Source organism: Meleagris gallopavo, chromosome 1 (genome assembly GCF_905368555.1).
Source record: "Meleagris gallopavo chromosome 1, MGAL_WU_HG_1.1, whole genome shotgun sequence".
Taxonomy (NCBI): Eukaryota; Metazoa; Chordata; class Aves; order Galliformes; family Phasianidae; genus Meleagris; species Meleagris gallopavo.
In genome coordinates this window covers 17,141,869-17,165,030 of record NC_139404.1, presented here as the reverse complement: position 1 = coordinate 17,165,030, position 23,162 = coordinate 17,141,869, and the positions used below count along the sequence as shown (strand labels likewise).

General features: G+C 35.1%; 1 protein-coding gene across 4 annotated transcripts in view; it reads right to left on the bottom strand.

Annotated features, from left to right (window-relative positions):
• Positions 1-245: 245 nt before the first annotated feature.
• TAFA5 (TAFA chemokine like family member 5) overlaps positions 246-23,162 on the bottom strand; it is a 418,761-nt gene continuing 395,844 nt past the window's right edge. For 3 of the 4 annotated variants that reach the window (XM_085217790.1, XM_085217784.1, XM_085217798.1), the window contains one exon: positions 246-2,465. In XM_085217790.1, coding sequence (XP_085073916.1) covers positions 2,457-2,465 — 9 coding nt within the window. In that variant the 3' untranslated portion in view covers positions 246-2,456. Of the gene's footprint in view, positions 2,466-3,773; positions 3,867-23,162 lie in introns of all 4 variants that reach the window. The other variant, XR_014881545.1, reaches the window with a different exon arrangement.

Here is a 23,162-nt window from a genome sequence, read left to right as displayed (position 1 = left end):
GACAAATGACCTTAATCTGATCTAAAACTGAGCACACCAGAACAAATGTATCCAGGACATGAAAAGGGAAGGGTGAAACTTCAGTTTCAGTATATGACTCATGTCCTTGATTTCACATTCCATTGCTAAGACTTACCATGCTCATGTCACGCTCAGGGAACAAAAGTCTCACTTATAAAAGGATTTTCTTTATTTTTCATAATTTAACTGAACCAACACAAAACTGAATACTGTAAAGCAACAAAAATGGTGTAACATCTTTAATTGTACTGTGTTAACTAAATAAGGCTACTACACTCCCTTTTAAATAAATCAAAACAGAGAGTTGGCAGAGTAGGGATCTGGCTCTTGAGGTCTACATATACAGTAAATGTATTTACCATCATTTATTGCATGACATTTTAAACCTGACATTGGTCATTTATAGTGCAGTCAGTCCATAACACTTTTCAAGTGGCTGGGCTTTAATTGCTACCTTGACACTGGTCAAAATCCTAAGATTAAATTATAATTTTGTATATATTTATTTTATTTGAAGACAAAACCATCTATATTTCATCTTTCCTTCTTCTGCATTAAATAAGCAGAGACCTGTACTGGAACAGGCCTTCAAAAAAGTTCTTTAATCGATTTTTCATTTTTGAACCTTTCATCTATGGTCACTTGAACAATCTCTATATATTTTTCTTTAGTAGCATAGAACTAGCATAACATTAAAAGTTAATTGGAGTATTAGGTAGTATACTTGAAACCATAATACATTTGCCAGGAAGAAATTAAGCTCCCTTCTTGATTGTATCATACTATTAAGTACCAAACTTACACATAGAAAGGTATAGTAAAAGGGAATAAGTTTTGTTGTTGTTGTTGTTTCTCTGTTTTTTCACATTTTCCCCCTCTTCTTTGCTGTCTTGGCTAAACTTTTGCTAACCAATAATACTGAAACAGTGGGCTTTCTAATAATGAGGTAAACACTGAAAGGAATAGGCTGCAAACAGACCCTTAGACTGTATTACATAAAAGTAGGGGGAAAGAAAGAGAAAAACAGAGAGAGAGAGAGAGAGAGAGAGAAAGAAAGAAAAACAAAACTTGCTATGAAGAGCAATGAGTAAAATATTTTACACTCTATTTTTATCAGTACATAAAGACAAAAAAAATAAAAAAAAAAAATAAAAAATGCCTTCCAACAGTGCAATGGTTGAATGCATTTATGTAATATAAACAACATTATTCTTTGCTTTTTCTACACAGTCCTCTCTGGTCATGCTTTACATCCAGAATGTCCCAATGGAAGAAAGCAAACGACACCAGTCACTTCAGAGACAACTGAAGTAATAAAACACAACTTAACTCTGAACCACTTGTCATGACTGTCAGAGTCATCACGTTAATTGTTAAATAGGATTTTCTACAAATATACAACATATAAAAACTGTTAAATATATAACTTTAGGCTTTTCAAAATACATTTAATGATCTCTTTCAAACAAGTGTTACTTTTGTTTTCTCTTTAATTTGCTTTCTGGTGCTAAATGGTGTATCAGATGAGACATAGGCCACAGATGACCAAACATGCTCTTTGCAAATACTGTATTATCCAACTTTAACTATCAAAAATGGAACTGTAGAAGAGGCATGTTTAACTGGTTAAAACTGAAAATGATTTTAGTACGAGAAAGTCAATCTAAATACAGAGGAATAAAGGTGCCTTGTAGACAGTTTATGTTCTTTTTGTCCCAAGTTTTTCAAACATAGGTCATTTCCTTTCAGTGCTCCATTATGTTCTCTTGAATGTGTCATTTCAAGAGCGGTCTCTGGGTTAGTTTTTACTGCAACTTTCCATAAAGACTTCTGCTGGACAACATCTCAGCTTTGTGAAAGCTGGAATCGTCTTTGTGGAGACCCCCTACGATTTAACAATGTAACTCTGTTAACAGTAAGATTGTGTCCACTTTAAAATAGATTTTGCTCTTTGGTCTATTGTATATATTGAAAGTATAAGAAAATAAAAGCAATTCAGACAGTTTAGGGCACAAGAAGAGTTTCTCTTTTGCACCTCAGTGTCCTCCCATAGGCAAAACAGTCTTCTCTAAGGCTGATTGGGATGATACTCTTCATTGTAGCAGACTCTTCAGATTAAAACATGTAGGTAACAGCAAGTCCAGCAGTGGTGTTTAACGCAGATGAAACATTAACCATGAACTTTTTTGTATTGCTAATGCCCAAGCATATCTCTTTTTTCTATATTCCTTAGTCCAGCGATCCTTAGTATGGTAGAACAAACTTTAGCTCATAATGTAGAGAAATTATGCTGTCTTTCATGAGATACAGATAAACAGACAGTTGAGTTGATGACATATAATGGATGATGGTCCACAGCAGTGAAACTTGACTAAGTTAAGTAGCTCACACAGAGCCTAAACCACTCCTACGAGGATTCTGTGTTGCTGTATTTGTCAGGAGACCTGTAAATCAATAAGAACAAATGAGTCAATGTCTTCATTTAAAATTTTGATTATCTTTGCTGTTTATTATTTTAAAATGTTCTAATTTTCTTCAAGGAGACAGTTAATTAATTAGAAGATATTTATTTTTCACAGCAAACATTTTCCCTGAGAAACAGCATATAATAAACCTTTGTTTACATTTATTCTTAAAAAAATCACTGTCATAGTTATTTCTAGTAAATTCATGAATGTAAATAATAATTTACAACAAATTCAATGCCTTCTACTTTCTAGCAAGCTCCATGCACTTTCTTTTTCATAAAAATAATACCCAGAATGTTCTTTTACCTGCACTGAATTACATGTATCGATATCTAATACATATGGATATTAAGATGACTATTAATTTACACATGTAGAATACGATGGAAAATGAGTATGACAGCCATTTATTAACAATGCAAGTATATTTATACTTGAGGCTTTTCTGCCGTTGAGTTTTCACTGAGCGCTAGAGTGCGCCTGTTGTTCTGTACACTAATTTAATCAATACTGCCCTCTAGTGATGCTCTCAAAAATGCAAATCAAATTTAAATAATGCTTATTAAAAGCTGATATAATCTGAAAATTGCTTTAGTTACACAGCAGAAAAAAAAAAAAGTAAGAAATAAAAAGGAAAGAGAAAATTGGCAGAGGACTGCTAATTTAAAAGAAAAATGGAAAGGAAGCTGTTGAAAAGGAAGTGTTGGTTTGAAAGATAAACAACTAAAGCTTCCACTATAGAGGAAATAAAAGTAGTGGACGACAACACAAACACACATGAGAAAGTAATGATTGATTTGTACAACAAGATGCCAGCTAATAATGCTCACCCAAAGTTTGGAAATGATTTCAAAATTACACAGACACTGTATGACACAAAACATCTTGAGGTGTATTAAGCAAGAATGATTGTTACAAAATGCAGTTTGAATGTTCAAACACTATCTTTTGCTTCAGCATCGTTCTGATTCCGAATAGGTAGAATTGTCTTTACTGATGGAAATTCCATGCATAACGCCAGAAAATACTGAACAGTGAATGTGAACAAGCAAAACAAATAAGAAAATCCAATTCACTTCGTTCAAGCTGTTACATCAAATTTAGAGTTTTTAACCTTATTCTCAGATAAATACCTGCCTTCAATTTAGTGACAGCTTGAAATATAGGGATCTCTCTCTATATGTATCTACAAAGATAGATAGATAGGTAGACAGATAAATAAATGGATATTTTCCTTATAAGGCATTAAGTTTATGTCATAGATTTCTGCTTTTGTCCTCTCACCTTTTCCAGGAAAAAACACCCCAGAAATCTTGCACACAGCCTTTCGTTTTCGGACTAGTGATCAGATCTCCAAACCACATGGCCTCAGACAGGCTGAAGGCAAAAAACCTGGATGATTATTGTGGTATATTCCCCTTTTTAAATATACAATCAGCAAGATAAATAATTTTAAAGTTTTCTTTCTATTAGTTCTGCTTCCCCATTATGCTATTCCGTGGGGTTTTCACAATATCCCAATTTTTTCCTCCTATTAGAAAAGAACACATCTTTTAAGGTTGTTTTACTTTTTAAGCAGCAAGACAGAAAGCAAAAGATTTATGCTTTATTAGGTCTGAAAGTAAACTACTACTGTGTGAAGAACTAAGCTGACTTAGCTCCATCATTTCTGAATTAGGTTGGAATGGCCCAAAGCTAAAAGCAACAGCGTGAACTGCTGATGGACTGTGTTCAGTGTTTTCATAATGTGCTTCTTTACCACACTGGTCCCAGGATAGAGAGAATTCACATTCATTCAGCCACATTTATTTGCAGTTACCTGCTGCTCTGTCAGCTCATGGATGACAAAGCAGCTTCCTACCACTCCTGCTATCCCTATCCCCACTTTGCACTTCCTTGCTGTGAGAATATGGTATCAACACCTTAAAAGAAAGAGAGAAGAGGAGAAAGAATTATGTATTTAAGAAACACTGAGGCACGGCAGGGAGCAGAACTGAAATAAAATGACTACAAGAAGAGGAACAGATTAGAGAACAGGAAGTGAATTTACAATTTTGGACAATGATGGAAAAAGATGGAAGAAAAGAGGGAAAGAGAAAGGTGTAAGTTAGCAAGGGAAGTTTAAACATAATTTATAAATGAAAGCATGATAAAGAAGAAAGACAGCTAAGAGGAACAACAGATAAAAGGAAGAGAGTAGGTAGAAGAGAGCATTAAGAGACTACAGAAGAGGGATGGAATGTACAACTTCCCTCCCATCTCCTGTTTTTTTCCCTTTCATTTCTCATGACAGATGTGTTAACCACTCCCCAGAAAAACAGACAGGTCAGGCAAGATGGAAAAGGGATCCCAAAGTGACTTTAAAAAGGACTTATTTGCTATTTATACTAACAATTCAAACCATGAGAAGTATCACATTTCTGAAATGCAAATCTAAAGAAAAACTGTGCTCTCAATGACTATTTGTTAATAATTTCTACAATTAATTGGACCAATACAGATTGCAGTGCAAATTATAATTTAAATAACAATATACACAGAAATATTTGAAAGCTTTGGCAAGATGCATCAGCGTAGTTTCTTCCGTATTTTTTTTTTTCTTCTACTTACGGAACTTGCAGCAACAGCAAATTAAAGAGAGCGACAGTATCAATTACCTAGTGCAAAGTTTTGTTTTTGTCCACCTCTATTAACTGAATCATGTTAGTTTCAGGCATCTTTGCACAATTCTCCTTGTTGCTGACTTCAGTGAAATTAGAAATTCTCCCCAGGGCTTCAGACATTAGGTTCTGCCTCTTTCTGAAGGAGCTAGAGGTTCTGATGCCACCCACTGCACTGCAGTGGGGGAGAACCTTCCTTTGTGTCACTTTTTCTGCACAATGATTTTTGTTTCATTTTGTTTTGTTTTTCCTGAGTTGTTGCTGAGATCATCTTTGCTTCATGGTGCACTGGGTAAACTAGCACTCAACATGTATGAACCAAGAACTAGGTTGCTAACATATCTCACATTCAACCCTCAAAACCCACTATGTGTTTTTCTCAATAGAAATCTTTTTTCTCTCCCAGCTGATAACTGCAAGGGAAAATGGGAAAGTTGCCCCTTCAGTGTATTTCATCCTCTTCCTTCCACATACCCAATAATTCAAAAGCAAGGGTTAAAGGTTCCTTGCAGAAAAGCTACTGCAGTGCTTTCTCTTGACACAGAGGCTGAAGAGGTGTACAGTGGCTTCCGGGCACTGATCCATCAAGGCACTGCAGTAAATGGCAAATGATGAGTGACTAAATGCATTTGTCAAGGGTATTCCACCATCACGGTAAGATTCCCAATGTGAACACTAGACTCTGAAATACCACACAGCTCCAACAATGTTATGCTATTTTTGGCATAACTCTATGTCTTTGTATAGTGCAGCATCTGGAATCAAATTTTGAATTTAAGCATTTGAATTTCTGATCACAAACCAGAAAACTTAGCCAGGCTTACTGTAGCTGTCAAATATTTTCAGTCAGGACTGAGTTTCAAGAATGTGTGGCCTGACCTTTTGCTTTAAATGGAATTCACATAAATACCAACAATTCATTGTCAAACCTGGTTAAACTCTAGTAATTTCATCTGATTTCCACTCTGTATTTTTAGAATAAAAATGAAAGAGAGTAAACCAAAGTTGTTATTTTTGGTACAGTAGCCAAGTGCTATTACATGACTGTCTGTTGAAGTTACCTTTGCAGACAAGTATGATAACTCTGAACAATCTAACATGTTTCCACCACTGATTTCTGAAAATTCTCTGGATCCCTACAATTGATCATTTTAGACATTTTAGTGCTATCTAACAGCCGAACTACTTGTCTCAACTGTGTATTTTGCTCTTTCAACTAAACTGGTATGTCTCCTTGAGTCTTAAGATGCTGTAGAGCCCCACTGGTGTAAATGGTTGGGTGTTTTTTGTTTTGGTTCAGTATAGTTTGATTTTTGCTTGTATTTTTATATGAATTAAAAAAAAAATGCAAAGTCATTCACAAAGATGGATGTAGGCTTGCTCAGTCTGTCTCACTAATCTACTCATAGTGGAAAACAGTTCCAAAGCTTTTACCAGCTGACTGTAAGTCCAATAAACAGCATGTCTGTCCCTTCCCTTCTGCTTCCACAGCTATCTGTTCTAGGGCCCTGAATAACTAACCATGGATAATGCAGAAAAATACATATAAAAGCATTAAAATGCCCAAGGAAACCTTATCCTGCTTTGCAAGATACCTCATGCTTCACAGGTATAAAAATGTAAATTTCTGGCAATGATCCTAGCAGTAGCAATGACCTGTTGAATTTGATGAGAATTCCCATAGCCCCTCTAAAAAGATTATTCAATTTTTCTCCTATCCCCCTGCTCCATGCTGCTTATACATTCAAACTGAAAGATTTAGCCTTCAGGAAAAGACAAGTTAATCTAACTTTAAAGAGACTGTGATTATTAGAAATAAGGGAAAGATGCATGGAACTACTTCACTTAGTAATACTTCATTCTTTGACACTGAACTAGCCATGGAAAGGACATCTTCAAGAGGTGAAAATATAATGTCCACAGAACTAAGAATAATAAGATTCATCAAATCTAGTGGCTGCTTGTGGATGTATGTTTATAAAAAGCAGAGTAGCGTACCACAGTGTATTCATGCTGTGTAATTGCACTCCAACAAAGTAGCATTCATGAATTACAGGAAACAAATTGCAATTAGGCATCTTTTAGAAGAATATGCATTTTCTTTGTGACCCATTATTTGTTGACAGCTCTGTTGTTGTTGTTGTTTTTCCCTTCTACTATTCAAATCCGATGTGGAAAGAAAGGAGTATTTATTATTTGCAAATAAGATTTTTTTTTTCCAGTAACAATTACTTGGTATCAGTATTTTGTCCAGATCTAATAGCAAAAAGTGTCACTCTTCCTTAAATATCACTCCCAAACCTATATTCTCAGCTTCTCCTGACCATCTATCATCTTGATTTTTTATTTCTTTTCCTGTAAAAATCCTGCTTTCTCAGATTATATTCTTATATATGCTGGGTTATATCATACATCCGTCCTTCTACTGAATTACCTGTAGTCATTACTAGTGAAGGCCTTGAGACTATTCTTCTGATCAGGTAATCCTTGCAATGAATGAAATTGCTAGAACTCAGCTGAAATACATTTGACTTTGGATCATGTACAGCACCCATGTTTAAGAGCCCAAGCCTAAGCTTGCTTTGCAGCATCTAAACATAGACCAAGGAAAAGCAATGAAACTAGCAAAAGAGACCATAGCAGGAATATCTACCCTTGGAATATTCAAAGACGTTAAGTGCAAGGGTGAGGGTGGAAGATCTTCAGCTGTACAAGCATTTAGGTCTACTGCAGAGAACTATGAAAGACCAAAGCCAGCTTCATGAAACAATATGTGTAAAGAGGATCACACATCTTGTAAGGAGTAACAATGCAAAATAGTGTATTTTCATTCTTTCCTGTAATAAGAAACTAACACTCTCAAAATATCCCTAGCTTAAGGCTTTGAGCAATAAACCAATTACACCTCAATTCTTCTTACTTTTCAAAAATGGTTAAAGGTGTGCAACCTCTATGAACCATATGAACCTAAGTAACAGATAAAACTAAGATTTCTAACTGGCATGGAATTGTAAGCTTGAAAAATGACTTCTCTGGCTCCCTTTGACTCTTCAAATAAAAGCAACTGCAATATTAACTTGAGTGAGAGTATATAAGAATAGCCAAGGGGCTTACTGAGGATAGTGAAAAAATAACATGGATTTTCCATTCCTGAGAATTTTCTCTGTGCTAGAAGACAGATTCAGACTAAATCACCATTGTATCTAGGAATTAATTACAATGCAGTAAATTTAATGGGTATTAAATTCTGAATATTCATACCTGTATGCCTATATTGAGAGTGTACAGCTTATTAACATATCCTAACAGAGATATAACCTTAATTACATTTAACTTTCTTGTGAAAAAATACTTTAAATATTTGTGTGCTAATAAAAATCTATCAAAATAGTGACCTTCCACAAAATAAAACTTATATTACCACAACCGAAATATATCTTTCTTTCATGGAGAGGATGATGTGAGCTTTAATTATAAAATTTAAAAGCAGTCTTGTCTATCTCGTACTTAAGGTTTACTAGTCTACTTGATGGAAAAAGAAAAAAGCCAACAACCCACATCTGCCAGCACTGAAATCCATGAACAAATCTAAACTCCTACTTTTCCATCTCTAATTAGAGGTGAGAATTGTTCAGGGGCCTCTGTGAGTGACATCTGATTGACAGGCAGCTGGTCTGGAGAAAGGTTGGTCTCGCACTTGCAATAAAATTGGGACAGTGATATTCTAAGACTGTTTGTAAAAATAGTTAAACTTCATTGAATTATAAATCAAAAAAGCAATATGCTTTTAGATTGAATATTGGATATTTTGTCCATTAAACGAGAATTCTGACTTACAAAGCATGAGCTATAAATAGAAATTTCAACTGCCAGTGGAAGAGCTGAATAGCCAGCGTTCACCAGTGGCATACTGTGTCTGCTTTATGCATTGCATCTGACAACTTATTGCTTAAGAAAGCAGTCATGTTTCACATCATTCCAAAAAAAAAAAAAAAAATGCAGCAAAGTAGATGATTTCTAACAAGCAATCTTTACAAATATGTCGTGTGTGCGAAAGAAATCCCAGTATTTAAAGTTGCTCTACTTTGCTGTAATAAATAAGAGAAATTAGGAAATGGACGATTGTGGGAAATTGAGAGGAGAGGAAGGATATGTGTATATAGCTGAGGTAAAGAATGTGGGAGAATTTTCAATTTTTTATAGCCCTGTTTTAAAACAGTTTTAAAACAAAACAACATGCACTGCATTTTTTTTTCTGTAGGATCAACATATAGTTATGGCAAAGACAGGAAAACTAGACAAGTTTCCAATGAAGATCAAGTGCATGTGGACACAGAACTAGAATAAAGCCCTCTGCTGCTCTTAGTCCTTATGATCACTGCAAAGAAGGGCACATTTTCTGAAGGTAAATGTTTCTAAAAGCAGATTTGTTCTAAGACAGCCTTCTTATATACTCACGCAAAACAACACAAGCATGTATCCTGATTCTACACTCAGTTCAGACGCAAAAATTCCTAGTTTAACAGATTGTTACATGTTGTTAACAGATTTACAAGATTTAGCTCTTGCCCTCAAAGACACATTATAAAAGATGAAAAATCTTTTCCAGAAACGCAGAGGTTCTTTATCAGAGGGAAAAATATATTCCTTAAAATGTTTATGTTCATGTTTTTTATCAGATTAGAAACATGTTTCTGCAGACATTTCTTCGTTCTGCCACAAATATGCAGAAAGGACAGCGGAAAATATAGTGATGAGTCAAGTATTTTCTTCAAGATTTTTTGAAGGTGGTTTTTTTCAACAAAGGGAAAAAGACAGGAGCTTAGAATTTCGCATAAAACATTGCATGTTAATCCTCTGTTTAATGACAACTTTAATCCAACCCAAACTATCCCACATTTCTATGATTCTATGATTCTATTAAGATACCCCTATACCTTTGTAGAGTTTCAAGTCCCCCTATATTACCTTTCAGAAAACGCTTTGTATTTTTTTTTTCTGGCATAGTCTTATAATCCCGTCTAAAATATCCTTTCGTACATTCATGCTCAATCTCCAGTTTTCAGTTTTGCATGACTTTGTGAAAGCTGGGAAGAAGGATGAGGTGCAGAATTTATAGATCAGTATCCCAGTCTAGCCAATTAAAATATTTTTTAACTCTTTAGTGACAAGCAGACACCTGAATGCATTATAGTGTTGCATTCTGATTTACAGATAAAAAATATTTAAACAAAAACTAGAGATGTGTGAAATACAGTAGTTCAAAAGCAAACCAATGTGTCACTTTCTAGGCAGAGAGATCTGTACAGTCTACAGCATACTGGATCTAAATTATTTGGCAAAATCACTATTACCCTCTCTTCCCTGTTCCTATGATATTTTGGCAAGCATGCTATGGTGATCAGATTTCTGCAGCAGACTGAAAACAAACAACAAAAGAAGAAAAATAAACTGTGGCAAATGTCAAAGAATTTGCTATCATTTACAATGAATTTCATACAACAGCAAGCAGAACTAAATAACAGCGGCTGCAATACAACTTTTGAAGTTCAGGAGAGGTAACAAATTTTATCTTTACTTGACAAAAAAGGGAGAATGTTGTCATCTTACCAAGTTTCACATGCCACTAGCAGTAGTGGGAAGAATCCTCTACCTCATAGTAACCTCTATTAATCAGATTTTAGTGATTCCTAATCTATTGTCTCTTTCATGACAACTCTTCAACTCCCCACTATTACATTCTCCTTGAGTTACATTCAGAGATTATGAGATTTAAATGTGGATATATGCATGTGATGATTAAGTTTTGTCTCAGGCAAGGTCAACAAAATCTAGAGTTCAATTCTGTTTAAACACAGACGCTTGGAGCCTTTGAGAAAACTTCAGACATCTTCCTTGATCTCCAAATGCTGCTTCAAAAGTCTTTGTGTCCTACATGCATGCTCCTGAAGGTATCTTAGAATCCTGGAATGTGTAGAATGCCCTGGATACACGAGGTCAGGGAAATAAATTCTGCTCTTATTCTTTTATCAACTTGCAGATATACCAAACAGCTCCTCTTTGTGACTCTGTTGGCCTCATTTGGCCATGAATTACCCACTAGAATTGTAAGTTCACATGCATTACTGCCCAAGCCATTTTCCCATGACTCAGCATTTAGTCAGGGCTGAGTGACACAGATGACAGAAAAAAAATACCAATCTTAAGATCAGTTCCTGTGCCTGAAAAGTGAGCTAGCTAAGGATATGTGAAGAAAACTCAAAAATTTGTGTGGGCCCATCCATAAGAGAGATATATGACTTCAGTGATCACATAATCCCAGAAGTTCAGGAGGATGAGATTGCTGATAAGTATCTTACTATACTATGCACATGTCATTACAAGTGTTATGAGAACTGTCAGTTTGTTTCCTAGAAACATTTTTCTGACCGTTATCTTTCAAGTTTGCTTTCACATTATAAACAAAATAAGTAGTAACATCAGACTCAAAAATATTGCAAAAGTGACTGAGCTATTTAAGACATATTTCAGGGTTAAATCAGAGCAAAATATACCACCTTATGGTCCTCACAGAACATTCCAACTCTGTAGGAGTAGAATGAACCCTACTGGTTCATAAAATAGTTACTCAGATGCAATTCAATGAACATGAGAAGAAAACAAGTTCAGGTGAAGATAGGGACCAAGATACAGTATTGACAATGTCGTTAGTCAAATGCAGCATGGTACACTGCTGTTTATCATGGTATTACCTAATGCAACAAATAGGTTTCGAAAACCAACAACATGAAACTTATTTTTTAGTACAATATTTCAGACTTTAGGACTGTATTCCTGTCATTATGGTAAAATATTTTCTCTTGAGAATGCAGAGATTTCTTTTTCTCATAATATATTTTCTCAGATTTGAAAAAAAAAAAAAAATTACAAGATATTTGAAAGACTTCAGCTGCTGGCAGTACCAAGCCCTTGGTTCCTCTGATATGTCTGGGTTTGCGAGGGGGAGGTTCTCAAGACAGAAGGAAGAGATATCACCATGTTTTAGCAGTTACAAGAAAGTACATCAAAGTTAAGGGGATAGGTCCTAAAATATTAACTACAGTCCAGATGGCCTGTGTGGGTGAAACTTGAGAATGTTTTATGAGAAATCACACAAAACTCAGATGCTATAGAAACAAGACACAAAACAGAAAAAGAGGAAAATGTATTACTGACTCTGCCAGACATGCTAGGCAACATTTCATAAATATCAGATGGAAGAAGTAATGATCAGTCTTTCCTTAGAGGTCAGGAATTACATGTCATATAGTACAGGACTAATGCACAAATGATATCATTTGGTTTGAGCTTCTACTGTCAATGAGAGGGCTGTATGTTCTCCTCAGAATATGTTTGATTTAGGCTATGAGTTTATTGGAGATGTCAGTATATCAGGGTTAATTAACAAGGAATAGTTTGTGTTTGTCTAATACTGCCCCTTTTTCACTAATTAAACAGAAACGGAGAAAAGAAGCAAATGATATTTTATTTTTTTAAAGTAGCGGAGAAAATCTGCTGTGTGTAGGAGAGAATGTGGGTGTGATCCATAGAATCTGTAAAATACTCATGGACCACTTTGGAAATGACACTGCAAGTAGGAATATGCTGTCGAAAGACAGCTATGCAAGGTGCAATCATAAAATTGACCCAGCACTCACATCTCACTGTAAGGTTCAGCTGTGACTTTTCTCTACACACTGTGATTAAATACTTTCAGAAAGTTTTTATCATTGCTGGACTCAAGAGGTGCCAGGCATATGTAAAAATTATATTTAATAGTTTCACTTTAGAAAAAAATTGATATTTCAAAAAATTAAAATTTCATTTCAAAATAAATTTCATTTCAAAGTTACTCTACAATTTTTACAGAAAAGCAGATAGTCTGAGGTGTCAATATTTTTGGTTTTTTTTTCAGAGCATGCTGCCACTATGTAAACGTATCTTGGTTATCTTAGATAAGTGCTTCAAATTAGAATAAATAAATCCTTCCAAATGCTTTAAAAATGGATTGTCTGACAGTCTTCAAGGGAAAAATATACTTGCTTTTGTCTTATAAATGAAATGAAGCTTTACCTTTTGAAAAGTCCTATGGTTCTCTGCTGATAGAGAATCCTAACAGCAACTAGTTTCTCAATTAACATAACTGGTTAAGTTCTTTAAATAGAGAAATGAATCTGGATGTCACTAATTATTATCTTAGTATTTTAATAAGCATTGAACTGTAGAATCATCTAAGTCCATTGACCAGGTCTTCTGAGTTCCATCACTAAACCATATCCACTTAAACACCTCCAGAGATGGAACTTCACTACTTCCCTGGGTAGTTCATTCCTATACTTGACCGTCTACCTACTTTGTGAAGAAACCAGCCCCACCTCACTGAAATCTCCTTTCAGATAGCTGTAAAAATTGTTGAGGTCTCCCCTCAGCCTCCTTTTTCTCCAAATTAGACAGCCCCAGTTCTCTCTGCTGCTCTTCATACATCCGGTTTCCTAGTTCCTTCACCAGTTTCATTGGTCCTCTCTAAGCATGTTCCAGCAACTCAATCTCCTTCCTGTAGAGAAGGGCCCAAAGCTGAACACAGTAATGAAGGCATATATACTGGTGCTGCACACAGGTGAACAACCACTTCCCTAATCCTACTGGCCACACTACTTTTGACACAGGCTGGATACCACTGGCCCTCCTGGCCACCTGGTTGCTCATGTTCGTGTTCACCACTGCTTGCTCATGTTCATCTGGCTGTTGATCAGTGCCCCCAGGTCATTCTCTGCCAGGCAAATTTCCAGCCATTCTTCTCCACAGATTATGACTCAAGGGCAGCACCCAGTACTTTGCCTTGTTGAGTGTCATGAGACTGTGGCCCATCAATCTAGCCTATCCAGATTCCTCTGGAGAGCCTTCCTGCACTCACAGATCAGAACTCCTGCCCAGTCTGGCGTCATGTGAAAACTTACTGAAACTTGACACCTTTATCCAGATAAATGTTTTTTATTTTGTATTGTTTTGTTTTTAATATACAGCTGTCTGATATGCAACTTCTAAAGATCAGATGAGTTTTTTATGTTCCTCGAAAAATTTATTTCAAGCCAAGATATTAACAGCAAAACAGCAGCATCTCTAATTAGTACATTTGATGCTTAGCCTCTTCTCATTACAGTACAAACAGGAGACTCTTTGATCTAGATGTTTTAATTGGTGTTAAGTAGCGTTAGGATTCAAAACTAAAACAACCACAAAATAAAATGTATACCTAAAAATGGATTTGATCAATAAATCTTATTATAGCACACCAGTAGATAAAAAACATGCAATAGAAGAGAATAGCTCAGTTGCAGGGGACCTTCAGAGATCATCCAGTCCAAATGCAACGTTGTTTTTAATTGCTACTGTTGTGCCATTGAATAATCTCAAAAGAGTAGTGAAAATGAGAAAAATATGATAAAAGTAAAAAGTTTCTTTGAATTCCAAGAATTAAAAATGTTGAAACATTTCAATGTCAAAAATAAATAAGAATTTTCAATTTTTAACATGTACTATTAGTTATAGCTCTCATTGTTCCTTTATTTAACAATTAGGAAAAGGCAGTTAAATTTTATTTCTGATTCTTCTTTCCCATCTAAAAACTCCACACTTGAACACAGTTGCCTAAAAGAGGGGGCATGTAGGGCTTACCTTCTTGCAGTATATGCAGGTTAAAGACTTTAAGTGTACTCTGATAAAAGTATGCCTAATTAACCCTATATATTTTTCATATAGACTTTCAAAAAGCAAAAGGTCTCTATCAACAAGTAACAGGACATAGTGATTGTTTTCATTTTAAGATGCACTTACGCTAATATTTGATTTTACTAGTGTTCTATAAATGGTAGAGTATCTGCATATTCAATACATAAACTCTGTTCCAGGGACCTTTCATTTAAAATCTGGCACTATGATAAGTCAGAGCTCTGACATCTGGAACCCTTTGGGCTGACTCCAGATGAAAATATTTAATTAAATAAATAAATCTCTATTGCCAGAGGTCATCCTTCTCAAAGATAGACTAGACACCCATGGCCAAATACATATAAACTGCAACTGTGCACTTTGCCATCAAAGGATGATTTGAAAATGATCTTATAATTCTTAGCAAATACTCTGTTTACAGATGAGATATGCAGATGCCTGAAAGGACAAACATATCCAAACAGCATTAAAATCTGAAAAAAGAAAAAAGAAAAAAGAAGACATGGATCATGAGGAAAGACAACTACAGCAACTACAGACTGAGACCTGTATTAATGTCAATAAAGAGAAAAATACTTTAAATTAAAGCCTTATTCTTAGTTTGATCTGAAATTAGTGCCAAAATTCATCAAAATCTGTCAATTGACATTTGCTGTGCCAATTTGAGAAACATTCATATATTTAAATAAATGCACTTGGTTTTTTTTCCTATTCTGCAGTCCTGTATATTCTCTCGGGACCATTATAACTGGCTTATTTCCCAGACATCTCTGTAACGGATACTGTGCTCAGGAAAAATATAACATAGGCATCTTAAAGTGAAAGCTCTGTCAGAACACATCCGCTTCATTATTTAGGGAAAGCACTGTTTGAATCTCAAAACAAGAAAGGTAAACTAAATTCTTGGCTAAGTCCTTAAGATTTACAACTATCACCTATAAACTGAAAATAAAGGTATTCACTGGGATTCTTAAGAGGAAATAAGGAGTACACTTCTTTAACACTTAGAATCATACCAAGAGATAAGAGGTCTAAGACAAATTTAGGTGCAATTTTTGGAAGTAGTATGGCTGTTAGAACGACAGTTATTAAATTTTATTACAAATTTTATCAGAGAAGCACTTAGCTGAATTGTGTGAGTCTGCAAGTCCTGATTAGTACTTCTTTGGTGGACGTCTCACAGTGCAATGTCAAACTATTCACAGATTCAAGTCTATTTTTAATGAGATAATATGTAAAGAAATGCTCAAACAATTTCTCCCTACTTTTTTAAGGGATTGCTTCAAAAGAACATCTTCTGCGCTAGGTTGCGGCATTATGTTTTCCCTTCTGTTTGCAATGCTTCTGGCTACACAGTGGTAAATCTAATATAGAAAAGGTTTAGTGCTTGTTCTCTCTTGCCTTAACAACAGACCAGAGATGAGGTAGATTTCAAACTCCCACACTGAAAAGAGAATAGAACACAAGCATCCTACCTCATCAGTAACTATTTTTAATTAGGTATATCTATAAAGTCTAAGGGTTCAATTCATTACTCCCGCATGCCATGTTCAGATGCCTTAATGTAGTGAATACTGATGAACCTGAATAGGCCATAAAGATCACGGATAACTGCCCACTTTTCTTCACTAGGAATTGTAGCTTACAGTAGCTAAGAAGGATAACACCTGTGGGAACTGTCTCCCACAGGTATAAATAGCAGTAGATCAGTAGCTTCCTTATAAAAAAAAATTGGTCTACTCATAGAAGTAACCCAAGCTGTTCTATGATTCTGTATCAGCAGGCAAAACTCTGCATAGAGTAAGAGCAGAAAAGCTGATTTCAGATAAATTCACTCTATAGAGTGAAAAAAAACAGCAGTTCCCAGAAATATTAGTCCCCAGACAAATGTTGCTGAATGCAAAATAACATTCAGACAAAATGAAACCTCCTGATTCTGACTTTGACTTTGAGTCCCTCATGCTATTGTTACAGAAAGGTGAGGGAGCAGTATACACGAACATACTGCATAAGAGGATTTGAGTAAGGCATTTTTCTGCTTATATCCCTCTTTGCACCTTCTAAGGTGCATAGATGTGCTTCCATTAACATGTGCCTTTATGAACTCATCTAAACTACTGAAAAACATTTAAAATACATATTCTTGACCTCTCTGTTAGAAAATACTCACCTGTATAATGACCACGGGCTATATACGTCAGAAATTATGAAAAGAATGTCAGAATGAATAAAGCTGAACGAGATCTAGGCTCCATAAGCTCAAATGGTTTGTGTAAGTGATGCTGAATATTTTGAATGCTGTAGCATAACAGAATATTTACTCATAAAATATCACTGGTGTCATTTAATGTAAATATAATCTGAAAGGTATGATAAATAGGGTATCACAGGATTCAAGGAAAATGTGTATATGAGGAGCAAAAACTGCTAACAGGTTTTGCATATGATAGAGGAGTAGATATCCTACTGAGCATCTCTTAATCCTGATGAGTCTCACTCTCCATTGAAGAATATCTCTACAAAAGACGTTCTCACCAATAATTAATTTTATTTTCTTAATGAACTTGATTTAGAATTGCTGAAGCATAAGGAGAGCAGAAATCTGCAAAGCCATTTTACAGATGTTTTCCATAGCAAAGCTACACTGTAGGCATGTAGGGCTAATTGAAATGCCTAGAGTCATACCTGCCTTCAAAAAGCTTGACCAGATGCTTTTGATGAGCTCTACAAGATAGTCTAGAAGAATTAAAATGGGAGAAAAAAATGTCAGAAGCTTTCCTGAATGTATCATAAAAGATTTATATAGTAGTATCTACTGTGCAGAGTTAGAATTCTTGAATTTGATACATTTGTATACTCTAAGTCAGTGACCATGGTGGTGCCAATTAGAAATTGAAACAAACATTCGTTTTCTATCAATGGTTACCAAAAAACAAATGGCATTTTTATAAGCTAAACAGTAAAATATGATATTAGCCAATATTAACAAAACTATTAGCTATCACAGTAGATATCCCTACTTAGAGATTAGCTATGAATGTGCTCATATTAGGAGGAATTTAAGCAGAGTCTGTTCTGGAGTACTTGGAAGGTGCAATTCAGATTGTCTTAATAAGCCAACAACACGATGCTTAGAAGGATACTGAATAGACTGGAAAGCAGGATTTGAATTCAGAATTACCTCAACAGATAAGAGGCTGAAACTTCACTGATCCAAACAAATACTTCTGTATACAGAAAATCATAAAACAGAGAACTGAACCAAAGGTAACCAAAGCCTTTAACAATTCCTTTGAAAGAATCTAGGGATTTTTGAAATTTTCTTGCAGAAGTGTTTCAGACTCTGAATTTACTTCATTCAATTTCTATCACACAACCAGGAAACAAAGAATATGAACAGAACACGCAGAATCTCCATGTTTGTATATAAAGGATGAGTGATTAAACAACATTTTACTGATCACAGAGCATTTTCCAACTTAAAATGAATGTAAGCAAACAACATTAAACATCTAAGATGTAGAACTCTTTAAAAGAAATACAGTTCACTGGAAGTGCCAACCCTGACCGTCTGTTCTATTCAAATACCTGTCATCCAATAACCTGTTTCTGCCAGAATGCTAAGCTTGTCACATAACACATTTGGATTTCAAATATATTTTAAATTCTATTTTGTTTCTGTAGTTTTAGTCCAAACTGTAGCCTCCAGTAGTTCTAGCTGGGTTAAAAACTACTGGAAATACAAATTTCAACAGTGAAGAATCCTAGATATATCCTAGATATATGCTAGGGTTGCAGCATCAAATCTTGCCTCGCTGGAGAATTCTGATTTAGCCACAGAACAAGTGAGTTCCATTTAAAAAAATTTAAGTATTACTTCCAATTACTGAAATTATGTCTTGGAGCAAATTGAGCAAATATAGTGTCTATTCCAGAGAAACAACCGAAAAATCCTCTGTTTAAAGAATATCACATAATTCAAGGAAGTTCTGCTTAAGAAATTTTGCTTAAGAATTGCAGCTTACCTGAATTATATACTATTGCACTTATTTAACTACAATCAATAATGTACACAGTAGATGAAAAGTAAATATTACAATAATTAATTCCACAAGGAATTAGGCAAAGAGGTCATATTTGATGTTTGTTGTATAGCTCCATCTCCATATATTGCACAGAAGAAGGTGAAAAGCAACTGAGTTTCTAATACATAGTCTGCATTTATGCCCCACTAATGCGTACTCTGTCTGATTGCTTGCATGATCACAATACTCGTTAGTTATAGGAACAAAATATTTTGTTCATATTACCTGCAATAATGAAAAATAAGTATTTGAAAACACAACAAAAAGGGGTAGTTAAAGGTATTGCTGATCACTTTTAATGGCAATCTTGTTCTGACCTCAAAAATATCCATGTATTAAAAAATATCCCAAATGTTTACTCTTTCTCTTTGGATGGGATATAGCCTCAAAAATAAGTTTTTTACAAGGTAATTTTTAAAGCGCTCAAGCTAACGCAGAGTATCTGCTACTCTTGTATGATACCCACGGGCTGTCTGATCAGCTCAAAATTTAAGGAGATAAAAAAGGCCTTTTTTCATGTTTTACCTGTAACACACACAAAAATGAGTGAGAAGAGTGGAGTTTCCATACCACCTTCTTCACTGTCTACCAAAAATAGGATATAATACACAAAGGGAGGTGAGTTGTCTCATCTGGCTCAGCTACCTATCTTTGGTGTGCCAAGGGATTATCCAAGGGATGGAACACCTCTCCTACGAGAACAGGCTGAGAAAACTGGAGCCTGGTGAAGAAAAGGCTCCAGGGAAATCTGATACTGTCCTTTCTCTGTCTAAAGGGGGTCTATTAGAAAAAGGATATCTTTAGTAGGGTCTACTGTAATAAGACCAGGGGAAATAGTTTCAAACTAAAAGAAGGGAGGTTTGGATTAAGATTAGATGTAAGAAAAATGTTGTTTACAATAAGGGTAGTGAAGCCCAAGGGCAGGTTTCCCAGAGAGATGGTGGATGCCCCATCTCTGGAGACATTAAAGGTCAGGCTGGACTAAGCTCTGAGAAATCTGATCTAGCTGTAGGTGTCCCTGTTCACTGCAGGGGAGTTGGACTAGATGACCTTTAAGGGTTCATTCCAAGTCAAATGATTCTATGATTCTATGACATCATAGGAACATGAAAAGGTTGGTGTCTCAGGGGCTTGTATGTGATTCAGTGTCTCCTATAGAGTCTCATACTTTAATACAGCTTTACCTGTCATTCGGATCTTTCTCATATGAAGACAGAATCAATCCTCAATTTATTTCTAAAGCAAATTTGGGGCCCAGTACTGGCCATTGGTTTAAGGCCCACGAAATGCAATCAAAGACTTACACTCCGTAGGACGGAATGTGATCAAGAGACAATCTATGATCCTGGAATGCATTCTCACTCCAGCCTGCACCTCAGCACATACCAAATTTGTATCTTTGTTTTCATTCAAGGGAAGTGAAAGGAAACCATGCAACTCCTTATTAAAAATAAAAGGTATAAAAGGTGTGTGACTGACTCTGTAAGACATTTGAATAAAACCCTTATAAAAGCAGAAATAAAAATAAAAACAGCTTAAAGTCTATTCTCCTGCCTTCAAATGCTTTTCCCTAGTTTGAATTACATGTATTCAATTATTTCCCTCTTGAAGAAAAAAGAAAGTAAACTTTAAGGCATTTATGCTGTGGGTGAGTAGCTATTAAAGGTAGCAGATGCATGAAAAATTTCCTTGTGGTTTTGCAGTTCATCCCTGGCAAGACTGTTTTTTACATTCATGTTGTATAAAAAAAGTGGAGAACAAAAAAGTTTGGTGAAGCTTCTTTTTGCACATATATCCAATGCTAATATCAGAAGCAAAAGAGAGTCCTATGAATTATAATATATATATTATATAATACATAAATAAATAATCTTCCATTCTGACCTAGCTATTTAATGAATACCACTTTGTAGGAGATTGTTTATTTTCTCCTCTCTGACTTTCACTTGTAAGTAACACAGGTGTTTGACGTGACCTTACGACGGGAGATATCCAGTAGAAATCAGCCCCCCTGTAAGCACATGCAGTCTGTTTTTCAAAGAAATCCCCTCTGTCTTCCTTGAGCACACTTTTCATAATTATCACCTGTTCACTTGAATTTATATGGAAGAAATAGAGGGTAAAATAGGATACAGAATAACAGGCTGTGCCATGCTTCAGAAAATAATTTAAATATATGTTGTTGGGAGATTAAAACTTGATGCACACCTCAAGTTAAAGTTTATGGGATCATTAAATGTGTATGCACACAAACAACAAAAAACCTGCATAAGAAGCTTTGTTATTCAATTCTGAAAACATACTCAGGAACTAAGAGTTCCTCCCACAAACACAATTTAACAAACTGATTAGTCTTCCACTCAGCTGCTATCTCTCGAGCCCCTTAACTCACTCTCTGCTGCATTCAGCTGTTCGTAAAATGATACTGGGAAGGAAGGGATCCCCCTACACTCTATACAGTGTCTCTTCTGATCTTCTGCATTGTCCAGACTTAATTTCAGTTTCTACCTTAGACAAGCATCTTTTCTCCTCATTGTTACTTTTTTTTTTCTGACTGCATCAGAAAACTGCTGTTTACAATATACGTAGAGAAAATTGCTGACTCCTTCATCCCAGTGATGTATCACTGGCACACGGTTTGGAAGGAAAACACCTAGGAAGTTTGTAACACATTTCCATTGCACTGCATATTCTTGACTTAAACAGAGAACATCAGTTTCCATTCAGAATGCATAATTTTAAACTTCCTAAAACACTGGGATTTTGTACTGCACATAATATTTGAATGAAAAAATAGTTGCTTTAATTGAATCCTTATTTGGAGTGCAAGATTCATTCAGAAACCATTAAAATTAAAAAAAAAAAAAAAGTCTAAAGTTACGATCATCTTCAAATATCACTTAACAATATTAGCATACAATCAGTTCTTTTCCATACATTAGTTGTGTTCATGTCTCTTCATCCCTTCTTACGCTTTGTCGCAGGTGGAACACTAAGATAAATCGACCACTTATTTGTTTTACTGCATAAATCTCACAGCAATAAAATGGAATTGATCACATCAAGAAGTTTAAGATGGGTTTCAGTGAGTTCTTGAGACGCTGTACATTAATCATTCAAGCCAAAATTTTATTTTCTCAAGGGTTTCCCCAACATTTTCCTTCTTCAATACATTTCTAAGTGTTGCTAGTATTCTTATTTTTGTCTGAGATGATAAAACCATTAATTTTCCCTAGTGCTGTGCATTACAAAACAAATCAAGAAAACTTCTTAGTGACTTAGAAAATAAAATACAACAAAATTATTGGGAAATTTAAAATAGATGAATGAATACATTTTCAGCAACAACTAAGGCATTCCTAATTTTTGCTTAAATCAAAATAGATGACACAGATAGAGGATCCATGAAAATGGAAAGCCATACTGGATGTAGAATATAATCCTGAGATAAGCTTTAGAAGAATGAAAATCAAGATAGACAATTCATCCTTTTCAACTAATTGATACTGTCCACAAAATAATATTTAAAACTATTTACAGTGTGCTTAATTTATTTCAGAGCTGCATGTTTCATAAAACTGGGTAGTATAGACTAAATTCCCATTGGGAATGTAGATGGGAATGTAGATTAATTATTTTGTGTGTACAGACGTAATTTAACCGGGATTTCTACTAACTCATAAATAGTCACTGTATGAATTTTTTAGTTCAAATTCCCCTTCAGTATCGTTTCTTTCTTTTGCAGACATCTGAAATAACTGAAAGTACAGTCTCCACTAGCTCATGAGTTCCTCTCCTAAATCTGTCCAGTATTTCCCAATTGGTACAAATCTTGGCAATTCTATTATAAGATATTATTACTGTTCTCCAATAAATTGGAACAAAAACATGAATGATTTTGTACTCATCCTCACAGAGCAAATGAGAAACAGCAATTGTAGAGATCCAGGATAAACTAAGATCATGAAAATGAAAGGCACCTCCACTATCTCCAGCCTTTAACAACTAATCCAACCAGGAGTAGTTATTGTAGAAATACAAGATTTAAGCATCTAAAATCAGTACCTTACAAGGTAATATGCATTCCTCTAATAATCCAACAGTATGTGATGGCTTTTGGTTGCTCTAATGGAATTACTTCTAGAGTGACAACACATCTA